This window comes from Tamandua tetradactyla, chromosome 9, assembly GCF_023851605.1.
Source record: "Tamandua tetradactyla isolate mTamTet1 chromosome 9, mTamTet1.pri, whole genome shotgun sequence".
Lineage (NCBI taxonomy): Eukaryota > Metazoa > Chordata > Mammalia > Pilosa > Myrmecophagidae > Tamandua > Tamandua tetradactyla.
The window spans coordinates 5,427,558-5,448,309 of record NC_135335.1 but is presented as its reverse complement, the minus strand read 5'-3'; the positions used below and the strand labels follow the sequence as shown (position 1 = coordinate 5,448,309).

The 20,752-nt window shown below is 59.4% G+C and overlaps 1 protein-coding gene across 7 annotated transcripts in view; it reads left to right on the top strand.

The window, feature by feature from the left end:
- Positions 1-20,752, top strand: part of TPCN2 (two pore segment channel 2) — a 36,156-nt gene that overhangs the window by 311 nt on the left and 15,093 nt on the right. For 5 of the 7 annotated variants that reach the window (XR_013157486.1, XM_077115432.1, XM_077115435.1 and 2 more), the window contains exons 2-16: positions 4,336-4,400; positions 5,198-5,274; positions 5,580-5,757; positions 6,483-6,599; positions 8,052-8,174; positions 9,425-9,531; positions 10,029-10,101; positions 12,063-12,159; positions 13,185-13,250; positions 13,693-13,757; positions 14,000-14,100; positions 14,882-14,963; positions 15,186-15,272; positions 19,074-19,193; positions 19,360-19,419. Coding sequence is in view for 6 of the 7 variants with exons in the window: in XM_077115432.1 (XP_076971547.1) it covers positions 4,336-4,400; positions 5,198-5,274; positions 5,580-5,757; positions 6,483-6,599; positions 8,052-8,174; positions 9,425-9,531; positions 10,029-10,101; positions 12,063-12,159; positions 13,185-13,250; positions 13,693-13,757; positions 14,000-14,100; positions 14,882-14,963; positions 15,186-15,272; positions 19,074-19,193; positions 19,360-19,419 (1,418 nt within the window). In the remaining variant the exon portion in view is untranslated. Of the gene's footprint in view, positions 1-4,335; positions 4,453-5,197; positions 5,275-5,579; positions 5,758-6,482; positions 6,600-8,051; positions 8,175-9,424; positions 9,532-10,028; positions 10,102-12,062; positions 12,160-13,184; positions 13,251-13,692; positions 13,758-13,999; positions 14,101-14,881; positions 14,964-15,185; positions 15,273-19,073; positions 19,194-19,359; positions 19,420-20,752 lie in introns of those variants that run through there. The other 2 variants (XM_077115434.1, XM_077115433.1) reach the window with 2 other exon arrangements.

The following is a 20,752-nucleotide window of genomic DNA, read 5'->3' as shown; positions in this document are numbered from 1 at the left end:
GGCCCCGGGTCCGATGGGGTTCAGGCGGAGCTGGGGGTTCGAGCCGGGCCGGACTCCGAGAGAGACCCGGGGTTCCAGCGGGGCTGGTGGCGAGGACAGGACGGGCCACTTCCTGCGGGCGGACTGCGCCTCCCGGCCCGGGGTCTGGGGCAGGGTGGCCGGCTCCGGGGTGGGGCGCTTCCCGCTTGCCCACTGCCCCTGTCCCTGCTCTAGTCTGGGCCTGGGGCGACCAGCCTCCTCCTGTGTGTGTGTAGGGGGGCACGTGTCCTCCTTGCATGGCCTTAGGGACCGCCCCCCCAGGAGTCAGCGCTGGCACTGATCCCATTTCCTAGGAGTGAACCAGGGGAGCACGAGGGGAGCCCCCTCCTGAAGGCCACCCAGCCGTAGGTGGCTGAGGCGGGGTTCTTGCCCCATGACAGTGACTGGAGAGGCATTTCTTCCTTATCATTGCTTGTCCACTGGGAGTTGGGGTTCAGGGCGGCTTCCTCCCCAGGCCTGGCCTGGACAGCCCTCTCCCAGCCCCTTCCTGCCCTTCCTGTTTACCATCCTCAGGATGGGTGGAGCCCAGTGGGTCTCGTGCCCCAGTTTTCTTTTACAGATGAGGAAATTGAGGCCCAGAGAGACCCAGAGTCACAGCCCTGAGTTCTCTACGGCCTCTGCTAGCCCCAGACATGGTGGTCCTGCCTGGGTCACTTTCCCTCCTGGCCTCTCTCCCCTCATCTGTCAGGAGGGCACTAGGTCCCAACAGTCGGCCCCAAACCCTGACCCAGAGGCTCATGGCCATCCATGGACTAATGGGGGCCCCAGAACACTACAGCTGCTATTCCCAGGAAAGTTCCCCGGTCACCTCCTGAGCCCAGGCACACAGTCCACTGGCCCCAGGCCTTGCAGTGGGCAAGGACAAGGGATATGGCCAGAGGTCTGGGTGCCCTTCTGGTATTGCCACTTCCTGGCCACGTGGCCTTGAGGGGTTTAACCTCTCTGAGTCTAGAGAAGAGGGTAGGGACAGTGGCTGGCCCGGGGAGTGTTGGGAGGATTCACACAGTCCTGGAATGCTCTTAGTCTCTTAGTGCCTGGGGACGGGGAGGGCCTGCTGTGTTGGCACTTAAGGCTGTCCTGGGTGGGAGCGTGATGGTGACCATCGGCCCCCGCCCCGGCAAGGCAAGTGGTCAGGCTGGGCAGATGAAACCCACACTGTCCAGAGGTGGGAGCAGGGCCGGGCAGCGGCAGCGGGGCGGCAGGAGGGGGCTCACACAGGAAGCTCTTGGTTCTGTCACCCCGGCCTCCTGCAAGGGCATCTAAGAACCAGGGCAGGACTCCATGTGTTCTGGGCTCCTGGGCGTAGCCGTCCCGTGCAGCCCTGGCGTCCATTTGGTGTCTGCATGGTGGGACCGTGTCCACGGGGAATGCACCCCTCACAATTGGACTCTCTGACCGCAAGGACTGGGGAGGTGGCCGCTCCTGGGGACCCACGGACCCATGGACCCTAGGGCTCGTTCCCTCTGATGCAGTCACACCTGGTGGGGCCTCTGTTAGGGTGTGCTTTCTCTTCTTGTTTCTGGGTCAGAAAATGTTTTTATTTAGCAGTTATGAAAAAAAAAATCACAGGAAAGGATTGCTAGGCTATAGCAGGAACTTTACAGTAATAACAGCAGGTAACTTAGGGAGAACTTTCTGTGCTGAGCACTTCACTGTGGTAGCCTGTACGTCAGTCTGTACATCAGTCCTATGGGGCAAGGTCTGTCTGCAAGGAAACAGACAGAGGTTTAGAGCCCAGGGTCTCACGGGGAGCTGACTGTGCCCCCGCGGGGTGGTGCAGGTTGGAGGCAGGGGTCCAGACCTGGATGCTTGGGAGTGGAGGTCTGGCCAGGGAGACAGTCGAGGGCTGGTGTTGGATGAGCATTGGATCCCCCCCTTGCCCTCTGTGCTTCACAATGGATGTTGTCCTTGGGAGCTGTGACCTGGTGAGCCTGGCAGAGGCCCTTGGCCCTGCTGGGGGAGGGGTGCATACAGGCCATTGCCCCCCCCCACCCCCCCACCCCCGTGTCAGGAGTTCAGGGCAGCCTGAGCCCGGAAGAGGAGGGGCCACCCTCAGGGAAGGTGGTGTGGGAGTTGGAGTCCCTGATTTCCAATGGGGTGATGGGGTTCCTGGTAAAGCCCTCAGCAGAGGTGGAGGCTTGGAGGCTGCGGGGATAGGGTGTGGAGCAGCAGGAGAGGAGGCTGGAGGGCAGCTGGGCAGAGAGGGCCTGGGGTGCCAAGACCAAGGTGGCTCCCGTGCAGCTGGGCTGAGGCCACAAGGGCTGGTGGCAAGATCTCTCTGGCTGCTGCAGAGTGGGGAGGGCGGCTGTAATGTGGGGGGTTGTTTTCTGAAGTTGGGCGCCCTGAGGGCATGGGCACTTAAGTGGCCAGACCCAGAATCTTACAAATCAAAAAAGGGAGAAGGGAACCAGGTGAAAGAGAATCCGTGAGTGCTGGACAGTTTTGGGGGTGCTCAGATGGCTTGTGATGAGGTGCCAGGAGTGGAGCCCCTCCTGGAGCCTGCCCTGGGGGCCTCTCTCAGAGAAGCTTCTGTTGCTAGATCTCTCTAGGTGGGGATTCAGCCCTGTACCTGGGTAAGGTGGGTGCTGCTTATTTATTCCCTCAGTGCTGGTGGGCTGCTAGAAGCCTGAGCCCCGTTTTGCCCCGGGCTCTGTGGGTACAGCACGGGCAGGGTCGCTTCCCAGAAAGCCTTCAGGGGAGGTGACATCACTGCCCTCAGGACCACCCTCAGAGCCTCCATGGGAAACTTTGAGGGGTCCTCAGAGTCACCCTCGTGCTTCTATGTGTCGGGAAACTAAGACCTGGGAGAGCAGGGTGCTGGTGGTGCAGCAAGGCCTTGGCAGAGCCTCTGGTTGGGTCCTTCATGTCCCACACTGGTCCCTGGGCTCTGCTGCCTCCAGTCCCCTGAGGGGTGAGCCCAGGGATAGGAGCGGCTTCCTGTGCAGGGCTAGGGGCACACCGGGCAGTGGCTCTGGCCTCTGAAGCGCTGTGCACCACTGTGTTTCCTTGGGTGCCAGTTTGTGTCCGTTCTGGCAGCTGTTGGCCCCACAGGACTAGAAGTCCTTGTCTCCCAGCCCTGAACCTGCAAGGCCTGGACCCCAGGACCAGCTGGATCCCCCCTCTTTCCAGACTGCACGTGTCTGACCTTGGGCCTCTCTGGAGTCCTCCCGATGGGAGTGGTTCCTCATGCCTGTCCTCTCCCTTCGTCTGCCAAGAAGCAGCTTCTGCGGTGGCCCCCCAGACCACGTGGAAGGGCAGACCCATGCCCTTGGTAGCCAGATCTACTAGCTGTGGCGCCTGGACGGGCTGAGGGTCTTGTGAGCAGGTTCGGACTCCTTGTGAGCAGGTTCGGTGGTGTTTTCCTGATGGCCCAGCCTGGTCTGGAGCTGCCACCACCCTTGCCCAGACCTCGTCCCAGGAGCTCCATCTCACAAGGCCACGAGGTCCCCAGGTCACTCGCCCTGCAGGCTGAGGGCTGCCCTGTGCCACCCTGTCCCCGTCAGGAAGGTGGGCTCTCCCTCCTCTCTGATCCTGGGGTGACTTGAGCAGCCTCCTGACCCTCTAGGCAGGGCTCTCAGTGCCTCATGGAGAATGGCGAGGGTGCCTCATGTTATCAAGTCCAGTTTCACGTGTCGGTTTTAATTCCGCGTTCCATTTGATATAGGGAGACGGGGGTGGGGGTTACCCTGTCTTACAGTCGAGGATCCTGGGGTTCAGGAGAGGCCAGGTGGGATGCGGCTGGGAGTGGTGACGGCAGGCATATTTGTTGAGCACATGCGGAGTGCCAGGCCGACCCCAGGGCTCCACACACTGCCTTGTCACACTTCGTGGCTCCCTGCCAGGGGTTGAGCTGTGGCAGCCACAACACTCTACCTTGCAGAGGAGGTCTTGGGGCACCGAGGCGGAGCACATTCCCGCAGGCTCCGAGCTGCGGGCCGCAGGGCTGGGATTTGAATCCCGGGCTCTGACTCCCCGGCTGTCAGAGCACACTTCTCACGTGGCCTCTTCCTTCCGCACTCTGCCTCTTGGGGAGCAGGGCTGCCTTCCCTAAGCCCGGTGTCTCGGGCACGCCGGCTCCCTCTCTGGGTCAGCCTCGCATCAGGGCATCTTTTCCGGTTCGTCCAAGCGCGGTCCTGCTCTCTGGCCATGCGCAGATGGAGCTGGAGGGTAAAAGGCATCTCCTTACAACAGCTTCAGAAAGAAACCACAGCCAGGCTCTTCCAGGATCCCGGCCTGGCCTGTGGAGGCGAGTCCGTGGGATCCCACCGGTAACCTGGTGTGTCTCCCTGCCCACAGGTGCTGAGGCCACCAGGAACCTCTGTCTCCACCAGGCCGTGGTCTTCATTGAGGACGCCATCCAGGTGGGTGGCGCTGCTCCTGCGGCTGGGCCTGGGTCTGCCTCCGGGCTCTCAGGTGACTGGGTGACGGCAGCCATGCTGGCCGAGAGACGCCCCAGCCCCTTCACGCCTTGCCCTCCTGGACTGTGGGGTCAAGAGTATAGGGACGGAGCCTCTGGGCACAGATCTCCTTGAGTCCCCTGGAAGGAGGTGGTGCCGTGTGCTTTTCTTCTGAGTCCTGACTCATGTGGTTCAGTGATTGCCACGGGTTTGGGGCCAGGGCCTGTGCCGTGTCCTGGAGAAGATGCCCAGGGAGGAGAATACCCTTCCCTGCCTGCAGACGGCACTTGCCAGCTCAGTTAGGGAAATAGCGTGTGGAAGCACACATGTCCCACGTAGGGGGTTGCGGGTAGTGTCCTGGGTGGAGGATTGGGAGTGGGGGGACATCTTGGGGTTGACACAGATGAACTGGGGGGCGGTCGGTCGGCCTTGCATAGGGAGCAGCCAAGGGTGCAGGTGGGTGTATGGAGGGAGCGCCTACGGTCTTGGGTGTGGTGGTGACCGGTCCAGGCCCCTGGGAGCTCAGACCGGCAGAAACCTTGCAGCGTGTGGCCACCTGGCCTGCTGGGTTAGGGCATGGGCGCCTTGTTCACGGGCCAGGTCAGAAGGGCCCCTGTGCGCCTCCGCCTGCCCCAGCTTGGGCCTTGGTGGTGTGGGAAGGGCACCTGCACGTGTGGGTGGGGGGTGCACGTGTGGGTGGGGGGTGCACGTGTGGGTGCGGGGCTCCCTGCTCACGTACCCTGTGTGACCTCCACTTCCAGTACCGCTCCATTTACCACCGCATGGATGCCCGCTCGATGTGGTTTTACCGATGGTATTACTCGAATATTTGCCAGCGGTAAGAGTGCGGGCTCGCGTGGCGGGGGGCTGGGTCCCTTTGCCATGGGTGGAGAAGGAAGCCAGGGTCTCCCCTGCTGGCCCCTCCTCAGCCTGCAGGTAGAGGGGCTCTCTGGGGGCGAGGGCTCTGCTTCCAAATGGTCCCATTGCATTTTGGTCAGTTGAGTGGTTTTTTAACCCTACCTGAGCCCACAGCCAGGCCCCATGGGCCCTGGCTTCTCTCCCGGGTGTTCTGCCTGCTGGCCAGCTTGTGGCCCCAGAGAGTGGCTGCTTCTTGTTTTTTACCTGGTTTTGTTCCTTTCACAGGATTTTAGGCTTCACTATTTTCTTGATTCTGTGTCTGGCTTTCGTGGAGACCCCTTCCTCGCTCACCAGCACCTCAGACGTCCGCTACCGGGAGGACCCCTGGGAGCCACCCTGTGGCTTGACCGAGAGCATTGAGCTACTCTGCCTGCTGGTGTTTGTGGCCGACGTCACAGTGAAGGTGAGTGGCCATGGGATGCTGGGGCTGGGGCCAGGGGACTCTCTGCAACAGTGTCAGTTGCCCCGGCCTTCCCAGCCGTTATCTGTTTCCTTTTGGCTTTTCTTCTTTCTTTTAAATGCTCTGGAGCTAGCTGACCCTTTTCCTAACATTGCTCTTGACCGTCTGAGCAAAGAGCAGGGTTTCCTAGCAAATCCTGGGCCCTGAGGCAGAGGCTCTGTCCACTCTTCTTCCTCTTCAGAATGTAAACTAGACCTGGGTGGTGCCGTTGAGGCCAGGCAGCCTGGTGGAGGTCTGGCAGTGCCGCTGTGAGGGGAGACCCTGCTGAGCAAGAGAGATGAGAGGGCAGGATGGTGTACACGCCTGGCTCTGCAGAGAGAGGGACACACCAGAAGGGGAAGGCCTTCTCGTTTTAGCTGCCCATGCTGCTGGAGAGGCAGAATGGGCAGGGTCCCCAGTACTGATGAGGAAACTGAGGCAGAGGAGCTGTGCCATGCCCAAGGGCCCATAGCGGGAGCCAGGAGTGGGGGCTGCTCAGCTTCTGCCCTCCCTCAGCATCACGGGGAGGCCAGCCTGCTTGACGCAGCTCCCTCCGCCTTTTGCCAACCCACACCTTGCTGCGTGGCCCAGCGCGGTTGCAGGGCTGGTGGCCATCGCCCTGGGAGTGGCTGCAGGACCGGTTGCCCCACGGCTGCTGGCCGCCTCCACTTCCATCCTTCCCTTGTCAGGGTTACCTGGTGGGGTGGACCCAGTTCCTCAGGAGCCCCTGGCTGCAGGCCTACGTCGCGGTGCTGGCCGTGTCTCTGATCGACTGGACCGTGTCCCTGAGTCTCCAGTGTTCCGAGGTAGGTGATGATGCGGTTCCCAGGCAGGACCCAGGAGAGCGGGGGTATTCATCTCCATCACGTACCTGGCACTGCCAGCCTCCCGGGGCCTGGGAGCCTCGTTCCTACCTTTCAGATAAGCCTCTGAGCCGGGGTAGGTGCAGGAGGTTCCCTCAGGTCCTCCTGTGGGTGAGCAGAGGGCCGAGAGCCCATTCCAGGCCTCCCCTTCCTGGTGCCCCCATGTGAGTGCCGCCTGGGCCACCCCGTGTCAGCCCAGAGCTCAGGGACTCAAGGAAAGCTGCAAGGCCCAGCAGCCCCCAGCACGGCTGTGGAAAGCCTGAATCCCCTGGAATGCCCAGAAGTAGCTCATCTCGATTTTGTAGGAGGTGGCTGGGAAATGCTGGCAGTCTTAGCATCCCGTCAGGGAAACAGAAACCTGTAACTGGCTTTAATAGAGAGAGTTAAGCATGAGGAATTAATTAAACAGATGTTGAATATCTTAAAAAGCCAGAAATTGGAATTACAGGAGGCAGCCCCACATTGGGTCTGGGGGAGCCGAGGGGAGAAGTTGGGGCTCTTCGAACCTGGAGGCTGAAGGCGGGGCCCATGGAGCCGACCTCTGAGAGGCTCCCTGAGATTGGTTCTGGTGTTGCCCAGGGAAGGTGGAGACCAAGTGCTGCGCGAAGAAGGAGTGGTGGATGGAAGGAGTCCGTCCCTCTCCCTCCTCCAGCCTCACTCTCTCTCTCCCTCCTTCCTTCCCCCCTCCCTCCCTTGTCCCCACTGTCAGGGTAGTGGAGCCAGAGGTGGGAGAGTGCTGCTGGGCAGGGCCCCAGCGCCAGCACCGCCAGCAGAGCGCTGGGGCTGGACGGGGGCGGTCCCGCTTGGGCTCCTCGGTGTCCGCAGTACTCGAGCTCCTCCCCTGCCTCTCGTTATGCGGCTGCACCGGCACCTCCCTGGTGCAACCAAAGACGCTTTCGCCCCCACCCTGGACAGTCCTGGCACCCTTCATCTCCATTGCTGAGGAACATTTGTAACCATCTTAATGTTGGTTAATAACCGCCAGAATATTCCATAGCTCGAAGGCTAAATTGTAAACATCCCGACCATTGCCTGTCCTTGTATGAAACCAGGACTGGGCAGGAGGGAGGAAAGAAAATTAGTTAACGTGGACAGATGCTTATCTGCATAACAAGCAAGGGAAAAAGCATTGGTTGGGGCTGCAGGCCCTGGTTTGTAATCGGCCGTGAGGTCCTCACTGGGATTTCTGATTTCCTTCTTCTGCTGCCCACGCCCTTCCCTCTGCCCCAGCCCTCCTGGTGGGTGGCGCAGATCCTTCATTCCCGAGGGTCCCACGTCCTCTGGGTCCTGCCCCGTCTTCTGATTGCTGTAGTTATCTAATTTCCCATAGTAGACATGGAAACACTAGGTGTCCCAGAGGGTCCCTGACACAGACCCCCCTGCCCCCCCGGGCAGCAGCATCCCAGTCTGCCCTTGGCAATGAAGTCATTGTCCCAGCTGGTGCAGCAGTCCACTTTCCATGGTCCAACCCAGTGGGACCAGCGTGTGTCCCCGGTGGAAGCGTCCAGCCCGGATCAGGTACTTCTGGACCTGCAGAGCACAGAGCTGTGCGGGTGGGGAGCAAAACGCTGCTGTTGGGGTGAGGGTGGTGAGGCCACTCCCATTTCCACCCGTGGGTTCCTGGCTGCAAGAGAAACAGCCCTGCTGAGTGGCCATGAGTTCAGAGCCCCACAAAGCTGGCCCCTGCTCAGCATCACCATTGAAGACTTCCAGTGAGGCCAGCCACTTTGGGGCCATGGGGCCATGGTGAACTCCACAGTTCTTGATTTGAAGTGGCATTGGCCAGGCAGCCTGCGGGACAGGGCCTCCTCCAGGGCCTGGGCAGTGGAGCTGAAAGAAGCACCACGGCAGGGCCAGGCAGGTCTGTCACTTCCGTGGGTCTGCTCCTCGGGACGGAGAGACCTGGGGAGGGGAGGTCTGTGTTGTCGGACTCCTGTGTAGTCTCTGGCCATCGTGCCCACTTTGTACTTGGCAGGACGGCTGATAGAAGAGGCTGGCTGCTGTCCGCCGGATGTCCACCCTTCCCCTTGGGTGGTCTGTCTGTCGAGAGGACCATTCACTTGGATCTCCCCCAGTGCCCCTCGTTCCCACTTTCCCAGCCCTGTTCTTCCTGGGCCCCGACCACCCACCCTGATTGGTAGCAGCCACCTGTGGGAGACAGAATCTTTCCTGGTCCCGTCAGAGTGGACAGCCACATGCTGCCCATCCTGTGCCCCATCTCCCGGGGACATTCCTGATCAGGTTGTCGCACCCTACGTGGTCCTCCCCCCTGGGAGTGGCTGCCGGGTCTGACGGGCTACCATCAGACACTCAGTCTCTGCCAGGCACGCGTTCTCCAAGCGAGACAGTTCTCTGCAGAAGAGACTGTGGCTTTTGTCCAAAACCTTGGGGGCCTGAGCTGAGATGCTCATTTTCTGGCTAGCCAGAGGCTTAATAGCTGGCACACAGCTGCTTTTCCTTGGAGGCGAGCCACATCGACGCACCTTCCCATCCTCACAAAACCATGGGTCGGGGCCCTAAAGTGTCCCCAGCCGACAGGAGCGCTCTTGTCTGGCTGGGCTGTTGGGGTTGGGGGAAGCTGCATACTGACCTTTGGCTGGTGGTAGGTGAGGGTCTGAGTTCCCGGGTCACGGGGAGCTGGAGAGTCTTCAGCTCGTTTAATTCCGTGGCCTTGGGGAGAACCAAGGGGATCCCCTGGTACTGGGCCCTGAGAACTCGCGGACCCAGATGCCTTTTCGTCTTTTAGGCATTTCCTGCGTCTCTTTCAGACCGTGCGGATACGCCGGCTCCTTCGGCCCTTCTTCCTGCTGCAGAACTCTTCCATGATGAAGAAGACGTTAAAGTGTGTCCGCTGGACTCTGCCGGAAATGGCCAGGTGGGCACTGGGTGCCCAGGGCTGGCAGGGATGTGGCCGGGACCTTCTGCTTTGTGCCATGGTTGGGAGCAGGACCCACTGGGGCTCCTGCCCAGGCAGCTGGGCACAGAAGCCCTGGGATGGGGTAGTGGACAGCAAGGGGGGGCCAGGCCCTGCCTGCCTCCAGCCTCAGCTCCTGCTGCTGCTTGCACCCCTCCTTTCACCCCAAGCCTCCTCCCCTAGTGGCTGTTGGAGCTGAGCCCCTCACTGCCAGCCCCTCCGGTCTGAGCACCTGTGGTTCTGGCCTCTGGGGGTGCAGTTTTGTCCCTGCCAAAGATAAAAAAGGTCACCAGGGTGGGGCTGGGCCTGTTCTCTGAGACCCACAGGGTTGAGTATGCAATACACCTGGGAAAGGGGGACCGGGTGCAGGGGCTGCTGGGTACCTGGTGACCTTGGAGGGGCGGTTGGTTTCACGTCAGCAAGTGGGTGGGCTGCTGCTTACCCCACCCCCTCCACAGCGTGGTGCTGCTGCTCTCGCTCCACCTGTGCGTCTTCACCATGTTCGGGATGCTGCTCTTCACTGGGGAGAAGGTAAAGGGGGGGCACCGTGGGGGGGGTGGGGGAGGGGCAGTACGAGGGGTGGGGGGAGAGGGCGTGTCCCCTCCAACCGCTGGCCTTTGCTCCCTCCCCTCCTGGGTCCTCTTCCCTCCCAAGCCCCTTGAAGCTGGGTCCTTGAGCAGGCCCAGCTGAGACCTCAAAACTGGGGTGGGGGCACAGTGACCTAGGAACCCTGAGTGTCCCTAGGGTGCCATGAAAGAGTCGACTCCTTGGTGGGCCTTGCCTCCTGCTGCCCAAATGGGGAACTTGGGCTGAGGAATGCGGGTGTCCTGTAATCGGTGTGATTTTGGCTCTTGCTCTCTGCTGGAGTTCGGGAGGACAGTTTGATGGAGATTGAATTGTCCCAGTTCTTTGTGCCTGTGCCTCCGGGAGTCCCCTTGCCACGTCTGGAGGAGAAGTCTTGGGAGACTGGCTGCATTTGGGGGGCCTTGCTGAGCATCTCCCTGGCTCCGGCTGGCTGAGAACTCAGCGGCCACCACTGCTTTAACAGCTTCTTTTGTAAGCGCCATTCACGTCGAAGTGCCAACTTGGCCTTATTACCTTGTGGTAATAAGCTCAGGCCTTCATCACTCACCGGTGATGGGGCTGGCGCAAGCTCGGGTCCCCTGAGTCCCACTGCCGATTTCCCCTGCTCCACCTGCAGTGCCTGCTCAGGCTGGGGCCTTGTTGTGGGGAGGTCCCATCCGGGTCTGCTCAGGAGAACTCAGTTCACAGAGGAGGAGCACAAGGAGGCTGGGAGGCACCAGGGGAGAAGGCCAGCTGCCGTGGTGGGGTGGGGTCCTCTGTCCCCTGGGCCTCTGTGCCTTGGTTGTCACAACGTGGTAGGTAACAGGTTCTCCTGTCTGGCACGCCACTCGGCCCTGAGCTTGGGTCATGCAGGTACCCCAGGCAGTGGTGGTGTCACCCTCGCTTATTTGAATGTGATGGTTTTGGTTGGGTTGGAGGGTGGCCCACCTGGGCTTAAGCCTCTGTGGTCTGGAGGCTGGCCTTCTAGGCCCCTGCAGCCACGTGACTTGATTCTGGAAGTCTTGGCCCTGGTGGGGCCTCCTCGTCCTCCCTCAGCAGCAACCCCCCCTGACAGAGACCCCCCAGGCCTGGCAGAGTCTGTTGCCACCAGTCGGCTCACCTGACCTCAGTGTCCCGTGATGAGCAGGCCAGGTGGCAGTCCCATCTATCAAAGAGGACGCTGTGGCCTAGGCACCAGGTGACGTGCCCATAGGCCTGTGGCAGGAGCAGTGGCCCGGACAGGAAGGAGTGGACGTGGCAGGCCTGCTGTGTGCAGGGTTGGCCCTTGGCCAGTGTCTCGAAACGGTCCCTAAGTGATAGGTGGTTTCTGTGCCCGAGACTCTGAGCCTCGCTGTGCCAGCCTGGGCTGTCAGTGCAGGTGGTTTATGGGCAGTGCCTGCTTTCCTCCTGGGGCTGGGGCGTGGTCGGCAGAGGGTGCCATGGGCCCAGCTCCTGGTCGGAGTGAAGGTGGCATGCCTGATATTGTGGCCCTTCCTGGGAGGGAGATGGAGGAGGTCCATGTGTGGACTTGTCATTGCCTGAGTCCTCAGCCCTCCCAGTGAATGGCTGGTGTGTGGGTGGTCCTGGGACCCCCGATGCTGACTGTAGAGCAGGCACAGTTGCTGGGTCTCAGAAGTGGCTCGCCGTCGTCAGGCTGTGGCACTCTCGATGAGCCAGTTGGCAGCTCTGGCCAGGGCCCCAGGCAGGTGGCTGCAAAGCTGGTGTCTGAGTGTGCGGTCCTCCTTTCTGTCTGGAGACCACAAGTCTGGTCCTGTCTGGCTCTCTGGGAGATTCAGGTTGGGGACGTTGACCCCAGGGAGGGTGGTCCCAGCCTGTGGATGCAGGGCTCGAGGCTCTGTGGCCTGAGGCCTTAGCCGCTGAGGTTGAGGCCTGAGCACTCTCAGAGGCGCCCTGTCTGCTTTTTGCAGGACGGGCAGGACAAGGAGAGACTGATCTATTTTCGAAACCTGCCAGAGGCCCTGACGTCCCTCCTGGTGCTGCTGACTACAGCCAACAACCCTGACGGTGTGTGCTGAGATGTGGGATGGGGAGGGTGGGAGGGAGAGGGCAGCCATGGGGCCATAGGCAAGGGGGACGAGAGGGTGACTGGGGGTGGGTACCGGAGAGCGTGGGGTGGGTGTGACTCTGCGTGGCCTGTGGGAGCTTCCCGGGGTTGGAGCTGGGCCCAGTGCTCCCTGCGTGGGGGTTCCTGGGGTGTGAGCTGGGTCCCAGCTCTGACTGTACTGGGAGTTTCCAGGGTATGAGCTGGGCCCAGTGCTCACTGCACTGTGGGTTCCCAGGGTGTGAGCTCACTGGGGATTCTTGGGGTGTGAGCTGGGCCCCCACCCTCACTGCACTGGGGGTTCCCGGGTGTGAGCTGGGCCCCGGTGCTCACTGCACTGGGCGTTCCCGGGTGTGAGCTGGGCCCAGTGCTCACTGCACTGGGGGTTCCCAGGGTGTGAGCTCACTGGGGATTCTTGGGGTGTGAGCTGGGCCCCCACCCTCACTGCACTGGGGGTTCCCGGGTGTGAGCTGGGCTTGGGGTGTGAGCTGGGCCCCCACCCTCACTGCACTGGGGGTTCCCGGGTGTGAGGTGGGCCCCGGTGCTCCAGCTGCTCTGGTGAGTGGGTAGCCAGGGTCGGGGTGCAGCCCTGTGCGTGACAGCACTCTGGCCACCCTGAGGGATGCTTCTGTCTTGGACTTGGTATGGTCCTTGACTGGCGGAGACCTTCCAGGAGGATGGCCAGGGGCACTCCCCATGCAGGGAGCACTGTTTCCATGGCCCCTGGGGAGGGAGAGCCACCTGTCTGGGGAGTGGCTGCAGGAAGGCTGTGGCCAGCTCAGCATAAGGGGTGAGCTTTCTGAGCAGGTAGTGAGGCCCCCGTCCCTGAGGGTGTACAAGCAGAGTGTGGGAACTGGCGTTAGGACAAGTAGGCCTCCCAGGCCTCCTGACTCAGAACCCTCCTTCCTGTTGAGCAGTGAACAGTGGAGGGTTGTGGGAGTTGGAGTGAGTTAAGGTTTTCAGTTCTCTGACTACTTCTCTCCATCAGTGATGATTCCTGCATATTCCAAGAACCGGGCCTATTCCATCTTTTTCATCTTCTTTACCGTAATCGGTGAGTCCCAGTGGGGCTGGGGCTGCTTGGTTGAGAGCCTGCCTCTGATGGGGTCTTCATGCTTGAGGCCAGGCCCCCCCCCCGATCATCTCAGAGTCGTCTGTGTCCTTCCCCCTTGCCTTCCACCCTGTGGTTTGTAGGGTCTGTTATGACGCGTGATCCTGTCTGTCTTCAGTGCCCCTTGACTGGGTGGACTGGGCACCTCTGGGTGATGCGTGAGGAAGCTGAGGCCTGGGTGCAGGCCTGGTGGGCCCCCTCTGGCTCGCTGGTTGCTCTCCTTCAGTGCTTTCTGGTGTGGCTGGGCCAACCTTTGGTGCTTGGGCACTGCCCCCAGCTCTGGGTCCCTGCCCAGTAGGTTTGAGCTGCTGCTGACCCTCTCGGTCTGCCCTGCCAAGGCCTGGGGAAGTTGGGATGTGCTGAGGGTGGCTTTTTTCTCTTGAAGGAAGCTTGTTTCTGATGAATTTGCTGACGGCCATCATCTACAACCAGTTCCGAGGCTATCTGATGGTGAGCTGGCTGCTGCCCCCTCTGCCCACCGGGAGGAGGCCGCTGGGGCCATGCAGGGCTTCTCGAGTTGCCCAGACGGGGGTCCTCATCCTTACGTCTACCCCCTCCCCCCCTCCCTCCCTCCTGCCCCTATTCCCATCCCCTTTCCACATGCCTCACCTGGCCTGGCTCTGGCCAGGGATGAGGGGGTGTGCGGCCCAGGCAGGGGCTGAAGGAGCCTCTCCATGTCACCCTCCGTGCAGCAATCTCTCCAGACTTCCCTCTTCCGGAGGCGGCTGGGGATCCGGGCTGCCTACGAGGTGCTCTCTTCCAAGGCCACGGAGGGAGAAGGCCACCCCCACACGTGAGTGCCGAGGCTCCCCGGCACCGTCTCCTCACTGAGAAAGGGGTTGGGGCAGCTCTGGGGGGAGGCATCTGGTGTTCAGGGAGAGGAACTGGGTGCTCGCAGGGAGGGTTTTCTTGGTGGATCCTTCCAGATGTTTCCCGAGCGCCCACGCTATGCTGCGCTCCCTCTGGCTGACGTTGGACTTTGGCTGTTGGACTTTGGCTGTTGGACTTTTGCATCTGGAATCACCAACTCTGTGATGCTTGTGCTGCTCCCGGTTTCACGCCGTCCTTGCTCTGTGTTAGTGGCCTGTCCCCTCGGCGGCCTGAGAAGGGCCGCCTCCCCCCACGTCTGTGCCCTTTTCGTACCCCTGTGCTCTTACTTGGGCTCTCACATCGTAGGTAGTTTGTACGTTTCTCCACTCAGTTTCCTTTGTATGTGAGAGAGCTTGAGACACAGGGTAAAGGAGAAAGTACGTCCTGGTGGCGCACTTTGGAAGCTCGTTAGCTGGAGCCTCTGTCAAATGCCCCCCGTGAGTCTGCTGCTCTGCCAGGCGACAAGGGCAGAGTCTGTCTCGGGATTTGAAGCAAGACAGTGTGTGTGAAGGCCCTGTGGTCCTGTCCATGGTGGGTGCTCCTTGGTGGAGCCCCTTGCCATCGTACAGTGACATTGCCCAGGGTTGCAGAGCCATTGGTGACAAATCGCACACCAGAAGCCAGGCTCTGAGGTCGCAGACCAGGGCATCCGAGAGGGGTCTGAGCTGGCCCTGCTCACTGGGGTGTGGTTTGTATTCCCACAGAGCTGGGGTGAAGCCTGAGACCTTCCTGAAGGTACTTCAGGAAGTCCAGATGGTTTCTTTCCTCAAGCAAGCCATGATGAAGGTGGGCCCCCCCCCCCCCCGCCCCCATCCTGGGCTTGTGGATCTTGTCTCCTTCTGGGAGGTCATGTCCCTTGGGCCTCTGCAGGGCTGGGAGGGTCCGGGTTGGCCTTGACTTGCTTGGGTGGGCTTGGGCAGCCGGCTGTTTACTCTGCGGTGTCCCTGGGGCTCCCTGGGGTGTCGACTAGAGGTGGAGCTGGCTGACCTGGGCTTCTCTCCTTTGCAGAGGGTGCATGCCTACAGTGGCAGGCTGCTCTCAGCTGATGAGTTCCAGAAAATCTTCAATGAGCTTGACAAAAGAGTGGTCAAGGAGGTAATGGGCCGGAGTTGGGTCACTCAGGCTAGTGGGGGATTTCCTTGATGTCATTCTCCACCGCCACTGATCAGCCTGGACACCTTGATGATTGCTAGTGCCAGGATGCCCCTTCCCAGGGACTCTGGCTCCAGGGATTGTCACTGGGGACAGAGACTTGTTTGGCTCTTGGAAACGGGAGATTTTATTGACTTTATGAAATTCAGCAGGCCACAGCAGCTGGCCTGCTCCAGGTCTGACTCAGAGGAACTTCCAAGGGATTTTCTCCATCCCCTGGGCAAACGCGTGTCCTCTCCAGCTTCGCTCTTCTCCGGGAGAGTTCTTGGTGTGTGTCCTGTCTGGGGGTCTTTGCCCTTTGTCTTGGATGTTGATTAATGAAGTCACTAAGGGCAGGCCTGTGCATCCATGCCAGAGCTGTGCTTTGGAGATCTGCACTGCCTGTATCTCACGTGGCGGGCTTCCGTGGCTGGGGTGGAGATGTGGGTGTGGCAGACATGTGTGTCTCAGGCTGTCGGCTGGGGCTGTTCCAGCCGCTCAGCCTTGAGAAGCCCCAGCCAGGCCCAGGGATGGGGGGCAGAGAGGTGGGGCCAGGCATTTCCTACCAGTCAGGCCCCTTGGTTCTGAGCCCCTGCCCACTGCTCTGAGGTTTTTGGGTGGTCTCTGTGGCTGCAAGGCCTTTTTAATCCTCATACAGGAGGTTTTCTTAGAAATACTTTTTACCGGTCTTCCCAGAGCACCCAAAGCCAGCCTGCTGCAGCTGGTAGCATTTGGTGTTGCACCCTTGCCTCCTTTGTCATCTGGGGCTTCCCTTCTGGATGGTGCCTTGGGGTGTAGCACCCACAACGTGGGACATGGGAGATGACTGTATGCCACCCAGTGCCATTGTAATGCAGCCAGACCTCCGTTTGGGACAGGGCTGAGCAGTGAGCATGAGGGTTGACATGAATACACTGGGGAAACCCTCTTTGCGGTGGAGGTGGGTTTTGTAGAAGCTGTGAACATGGTTTTCGATACAGGACTTCAGGAGGCTCCATTATGGACAGCGGCCCCCTCCCAGGGCAGGAGGTTTGCTGGGCAGTGGCCTGGCCTCCCCTTCCCTGGTGTGGCCCTTTTCCAGTGTAGTACAGGCGGGCCTGGATAGGGTAGACTGGTCATTTCAGAGGTTCTGGAAAGGCAGCTCCTGTTCTCAGGGCCTTGCTCGGTGTTGTCTGCTGGGGCGTCCGTGCCTCTCCCTGGCGCTTGGTCCTCAGGCCGGCAGGATGCTGCCAAGTCCTGGTTGTCCAAAGCCACTGCTCCCACCCTCTCCCAGCTTGATGATTTGGGGACATAAAAAGGAGGGCCGCCTCCACCTCCAGTGCTGCAGACAGAGCACACCAGTCTTGTCTTCCCGCGAAGCAGGTCAGGCCCTGCCCCCGGGGGGCTCCAGCCCAGGGGCTGCATCCCTGCCGGGCTCTGCCTTTTCTGTTCTGCTGACTCTTCCCCCTTCCCTCTTCCCATGACAGCCTCGGGGCCAAAGTCCAGAACGGAGGTTTTAGATGGAGCCCAGCTCTAAGGTTTTGGGAGCTGAGATGTCCTTGTCCTGACATGATACTCCAAGCTGCTTCCCCCCAAATGGTGATTGTAGGAGGTGGGGGAAGGAGTGTTTTTCTTTTTTTTTTTTTATTAATTAGAGAAAAAAAGAAATTAACACAACATTTAGAAATCATTCCATTCTACATATGCAATCAGTAATTCTTAACATCATCACATAGATGCATGATCATCATTTCTTAGTACATTTGCATCGATTTAGGAAAAGAACTAGCAAAACAACAGAAAAAGATATAGAATGTTAATATAGAGAAAAAAATATAATAATAATGGTAAAAAAAAAAGACACAAACAAACAAACAGACAAACAAAAAAAACCTATAGCTCAGGAAGAAATGTTTTTCATTTTTTAAATAAAAATGCATCCAGAGTTATTACCGTTAGGGGTGTGCACAGGTACCTGGCAGGCATGGTTTTGGCAGCGAGGTGCCATCCAGGCAGGCTGGGGTCAGGAGAGTACAGGGCTTCCACAAGTGCCCCCTGGGCTGGCAGCCCCTCTGCGGGCCCGGCTGTGGCAGGAGGCCAGCCAGCGCGCGTCAACCAGCCACGAAGGCCGCACGCCCGCTCGTGCCCGAAAGAGGTTTTTCCTCTTTAAGTGATTTTTTTTGGGGGGGGATTTAAAAGTCTCATAGCCATTTGTTATAGACAATAGACAAAAAATACAATAATCCGCCCTATTGTTCCCCTACCCAGCTGTAGGTTTTGTTGTTTCTTAGTTATGTTGGAGATAGATGAATATGTGCTTCTTGTAACAGTTTAAATGCTGGATGATGCTGATGTCTCCCTTGATCAGAGAGACGGGAGACAGAAAGCACCCAGCGGGGTTAGCAAGGGATGCTTAACACGGGGGTGGACACATACCTGAGAGGTAAGAAACTCCACATGCGCCCCAGAGCTGAGCGAGGAGCCCTGTCCCCAAGGCCGGCCTCAGGTCTCTGTGGAAGGGGTGTGGTTCAGCCCTCAGGGTAGACCCCTGGGGTGTAGGTGGGTGCAGTGGGCAGCGGGGGCATGTGCATGGGGGGAGTTGAGGTGCCACTGGCCAGGTGTCTCTGGGGGGTGGCCGTTTCTGTGTTGGCTGTGGTAAGGTTTAGAAAGCTTGTGTCAAGTCAGGTTGTGGCTGCAGGGCCGTCCTGGGACTAGTTGTCAGGGCTTGTGGTGGTGACAGAGCTGACCCCTGTGGCAGCTGGAAACCCCGGGAGAGCCCTTCCCTCCCGCAGTGTCCCTCCCGGCCCCTTTGCCGAGAAAGCTCAAGAATGCTCCCCGTGGACGGCGGCTGACATTGAAGGGCAGAAGGGGAGTGAGTCGAGGAGCCCCTCTGCCCGGTCCCGTGCTCCGGTGTGCTCCTTCAAGACCTCCTGCTGTACAGTTCTGGGCATAGAAGTGTTTCTCGAGAAATGCCTTGTTTCCCTTTGGCATGTGTGCAAGGTGCCATAGCCTTCACTTCGCGATTTACTCCTTTTGCTCGGTGGTGTCTTGCAGACCCCGCCTTTTCCGTCTAGAGCTCCGTGTGAGGGGGAATGCGTGTATGTGCCTGTTTGATGTGCTGGCCTTGTGGGGTTGACATGGCCCGGGCGGCTGAGGGACTCAAGTTTTCATTTTACTGACATGTGAGTGAGTGGCCACACGCCGGGGCTGGCTCAGGTGTGGCTGTGTCTCCTGCCTCGCGGTTTTGCGCTGTGGCCTGGCCCTGGCGAGGAGTATTCGGTGGCTCTGCCGGTCTGCTGTGGTGGTCTGTGCTGCCGTGGGGTCTTCGCCCTGGCCTGGCGCACACGTGCAGCCCCCGCCTGCTCCCGGTCTCACCTGTCATTGCCGAGTCGCCTCTACCATGTTCCTGTCCCACCTGTTAGCAGCACGAGTCATTTTGGTTCTATGCTACGTTTTCAGTGCTATCAGCATTCGGTTTATGCCTTTTTATTCACGTGGCAATTTTCATATTGGGATAAATCTTAAAATGACCGTGTGGTACTACTCCGTCTTGCCTTTCCTCTGGTCTCAGTGGGCAGTTAGGTCATTTCTCCTTTTCTTTTGGTGTCATAAAGACCATGGCGATGAATGTCTTGTATGTGGAATGATCTCCTTAGCGTGGCTAGACTACAATAGTCAACAAAGAGGAGAAAACCAAATCCCAGAATGTGGGGGTGCAGGTCTTCGGGGGCTCCTGAGGGCCCAGGCAGCTTCGGGACTGTTTCTGAGCGTGTGTTCCCTTCCCAGCACCCGCCGCGGCCCGAGTACCGGTCTCCGTTTCTGCAGAGCGCCCAGTTCTTCTTCGGCCACTACTACTTCGACTACCTGGGGAATATCATCGCCCTCGGAAACCTTGTGTCCATTTGTGTGAGCTGGATTGGCCCCGTCTTGAGTGGGAGGCGCCTTCTCCTGCCCTTCCCACACCTCCCGACACAGGGTAGCGGGGGCAGTGTGGCCTTGTCGTGTGGCACCGCGGCTGCGCGGCCTGGTGGCTGATGCTGGCTTGGTGAGTTGCCCCGCTCTGGTTCCCCAGGTGTTCCTGGTGCTGGACGCGGACGTGGTGCCTGATGACCGCGACGACTTCATCCTGGGGGTGAGTGCCACGGGCCAGCTCATGGCCGTCAGGGCGAGGTGGGGGCCCAGCTGTGCTCAGGCAGAGGTGGGCACCTGTGCTGTCAGGAGGCAGCAGGCCTCCCAGGGTGCCGGTGAGGCAGGGGGGCGTCTCCGAGAGGAGGGGAGGTGGGGGTGACAGGGAAGCTGCTGCAGGGTCGTAGCCCTGCAGAGTCATCGGGCAAGTGAGGGGCCATGGACGGCAGAGCGAGGGGCATGGTTGGTTGGCAGAGCAAGGGGGCACAGTCTGTTGGCAGAGTGAGGGGCATGGCTGATTGCAGAGAGGAATATGGTCACTTGGCAGAGCTAGGGACATGGTTGGTGAGTGAGGGGCACAGTCAGTTGGCAAAGCAAGGGGCACAGTCGATTGGCAAAGCAAGGGGCACGATCAGTTGGCAGAGCAAGGGGCACGATCAGTTGGCACAGTGATGGGCACAGTTGGTTGGCAGAGCGAGGGGCATGGTTGGTCAGTGAGGGGCACGGACGGTTGGCACAGTGATGGGCATAGTTGGCAGAGCGAGAGGCACGGTTGGTTGGCACAGTGATGGGCATGGTTGGCAAAGCGTCAAGACCAGCAGTGCTTCGGGGGTGTGTTGTGAAGTTTATTTCATTTCATGCCAGCATGTTGATGGGTGTGTTGTGAAATTTACCTCTGTGAAATACTTTATGATGAATGATACTAAACTAATGAGCCATTTAATTTTCTGTATTTATATAAGAAAAAGGCTGGTTTATCAAATTAAAAATGACACATCAGCTTTATTTATAGCATCAAAAATAGAAAAATCCTTCTCGTGACATGATGTTTGAAATTTTTATATTTAATGCTTAAGAAAAACCAAATTTTATTTGTATAAATCTGTTGGGTTTTTTTTTTTTTCATGAGTTAAGAGGAGTTCAGGCTGCTTTTTGTGAGTGGTTTGTTTCCACGGTGGCTGTTTTATTAATTCCTAAGTGAAATGTCAACTTGGATACGATTGGCCCTCATTCTGTTTTTTAATGGCAGTTTTTCAAGTAGTGCAGTCCGCTGGGTTATTTCCAGCTGGGTTTTTTCTAGGGGACTTTGGCCGGGTGAAGCTGCCGAGGGGACTGCAGGCCACCTCCCGGCTGGCTGTGCAGAATCCCACCCTCCTATGGGGTTCCTGCCTCAGTAACCTGCTCGCGTCACTCTGCCAGCAGAGTCTGGTTTTCCTGCATGTGCGGGTGGCCTGTTAGGTTGCGGGTGGAATGGCGCTGACTGAGACACAAAGGACTTGGCCTGGATGGCCGGTGGACATGTCGCGGGTGGCCAGTGAGCGGGCAGCTGCCAGCCCAGC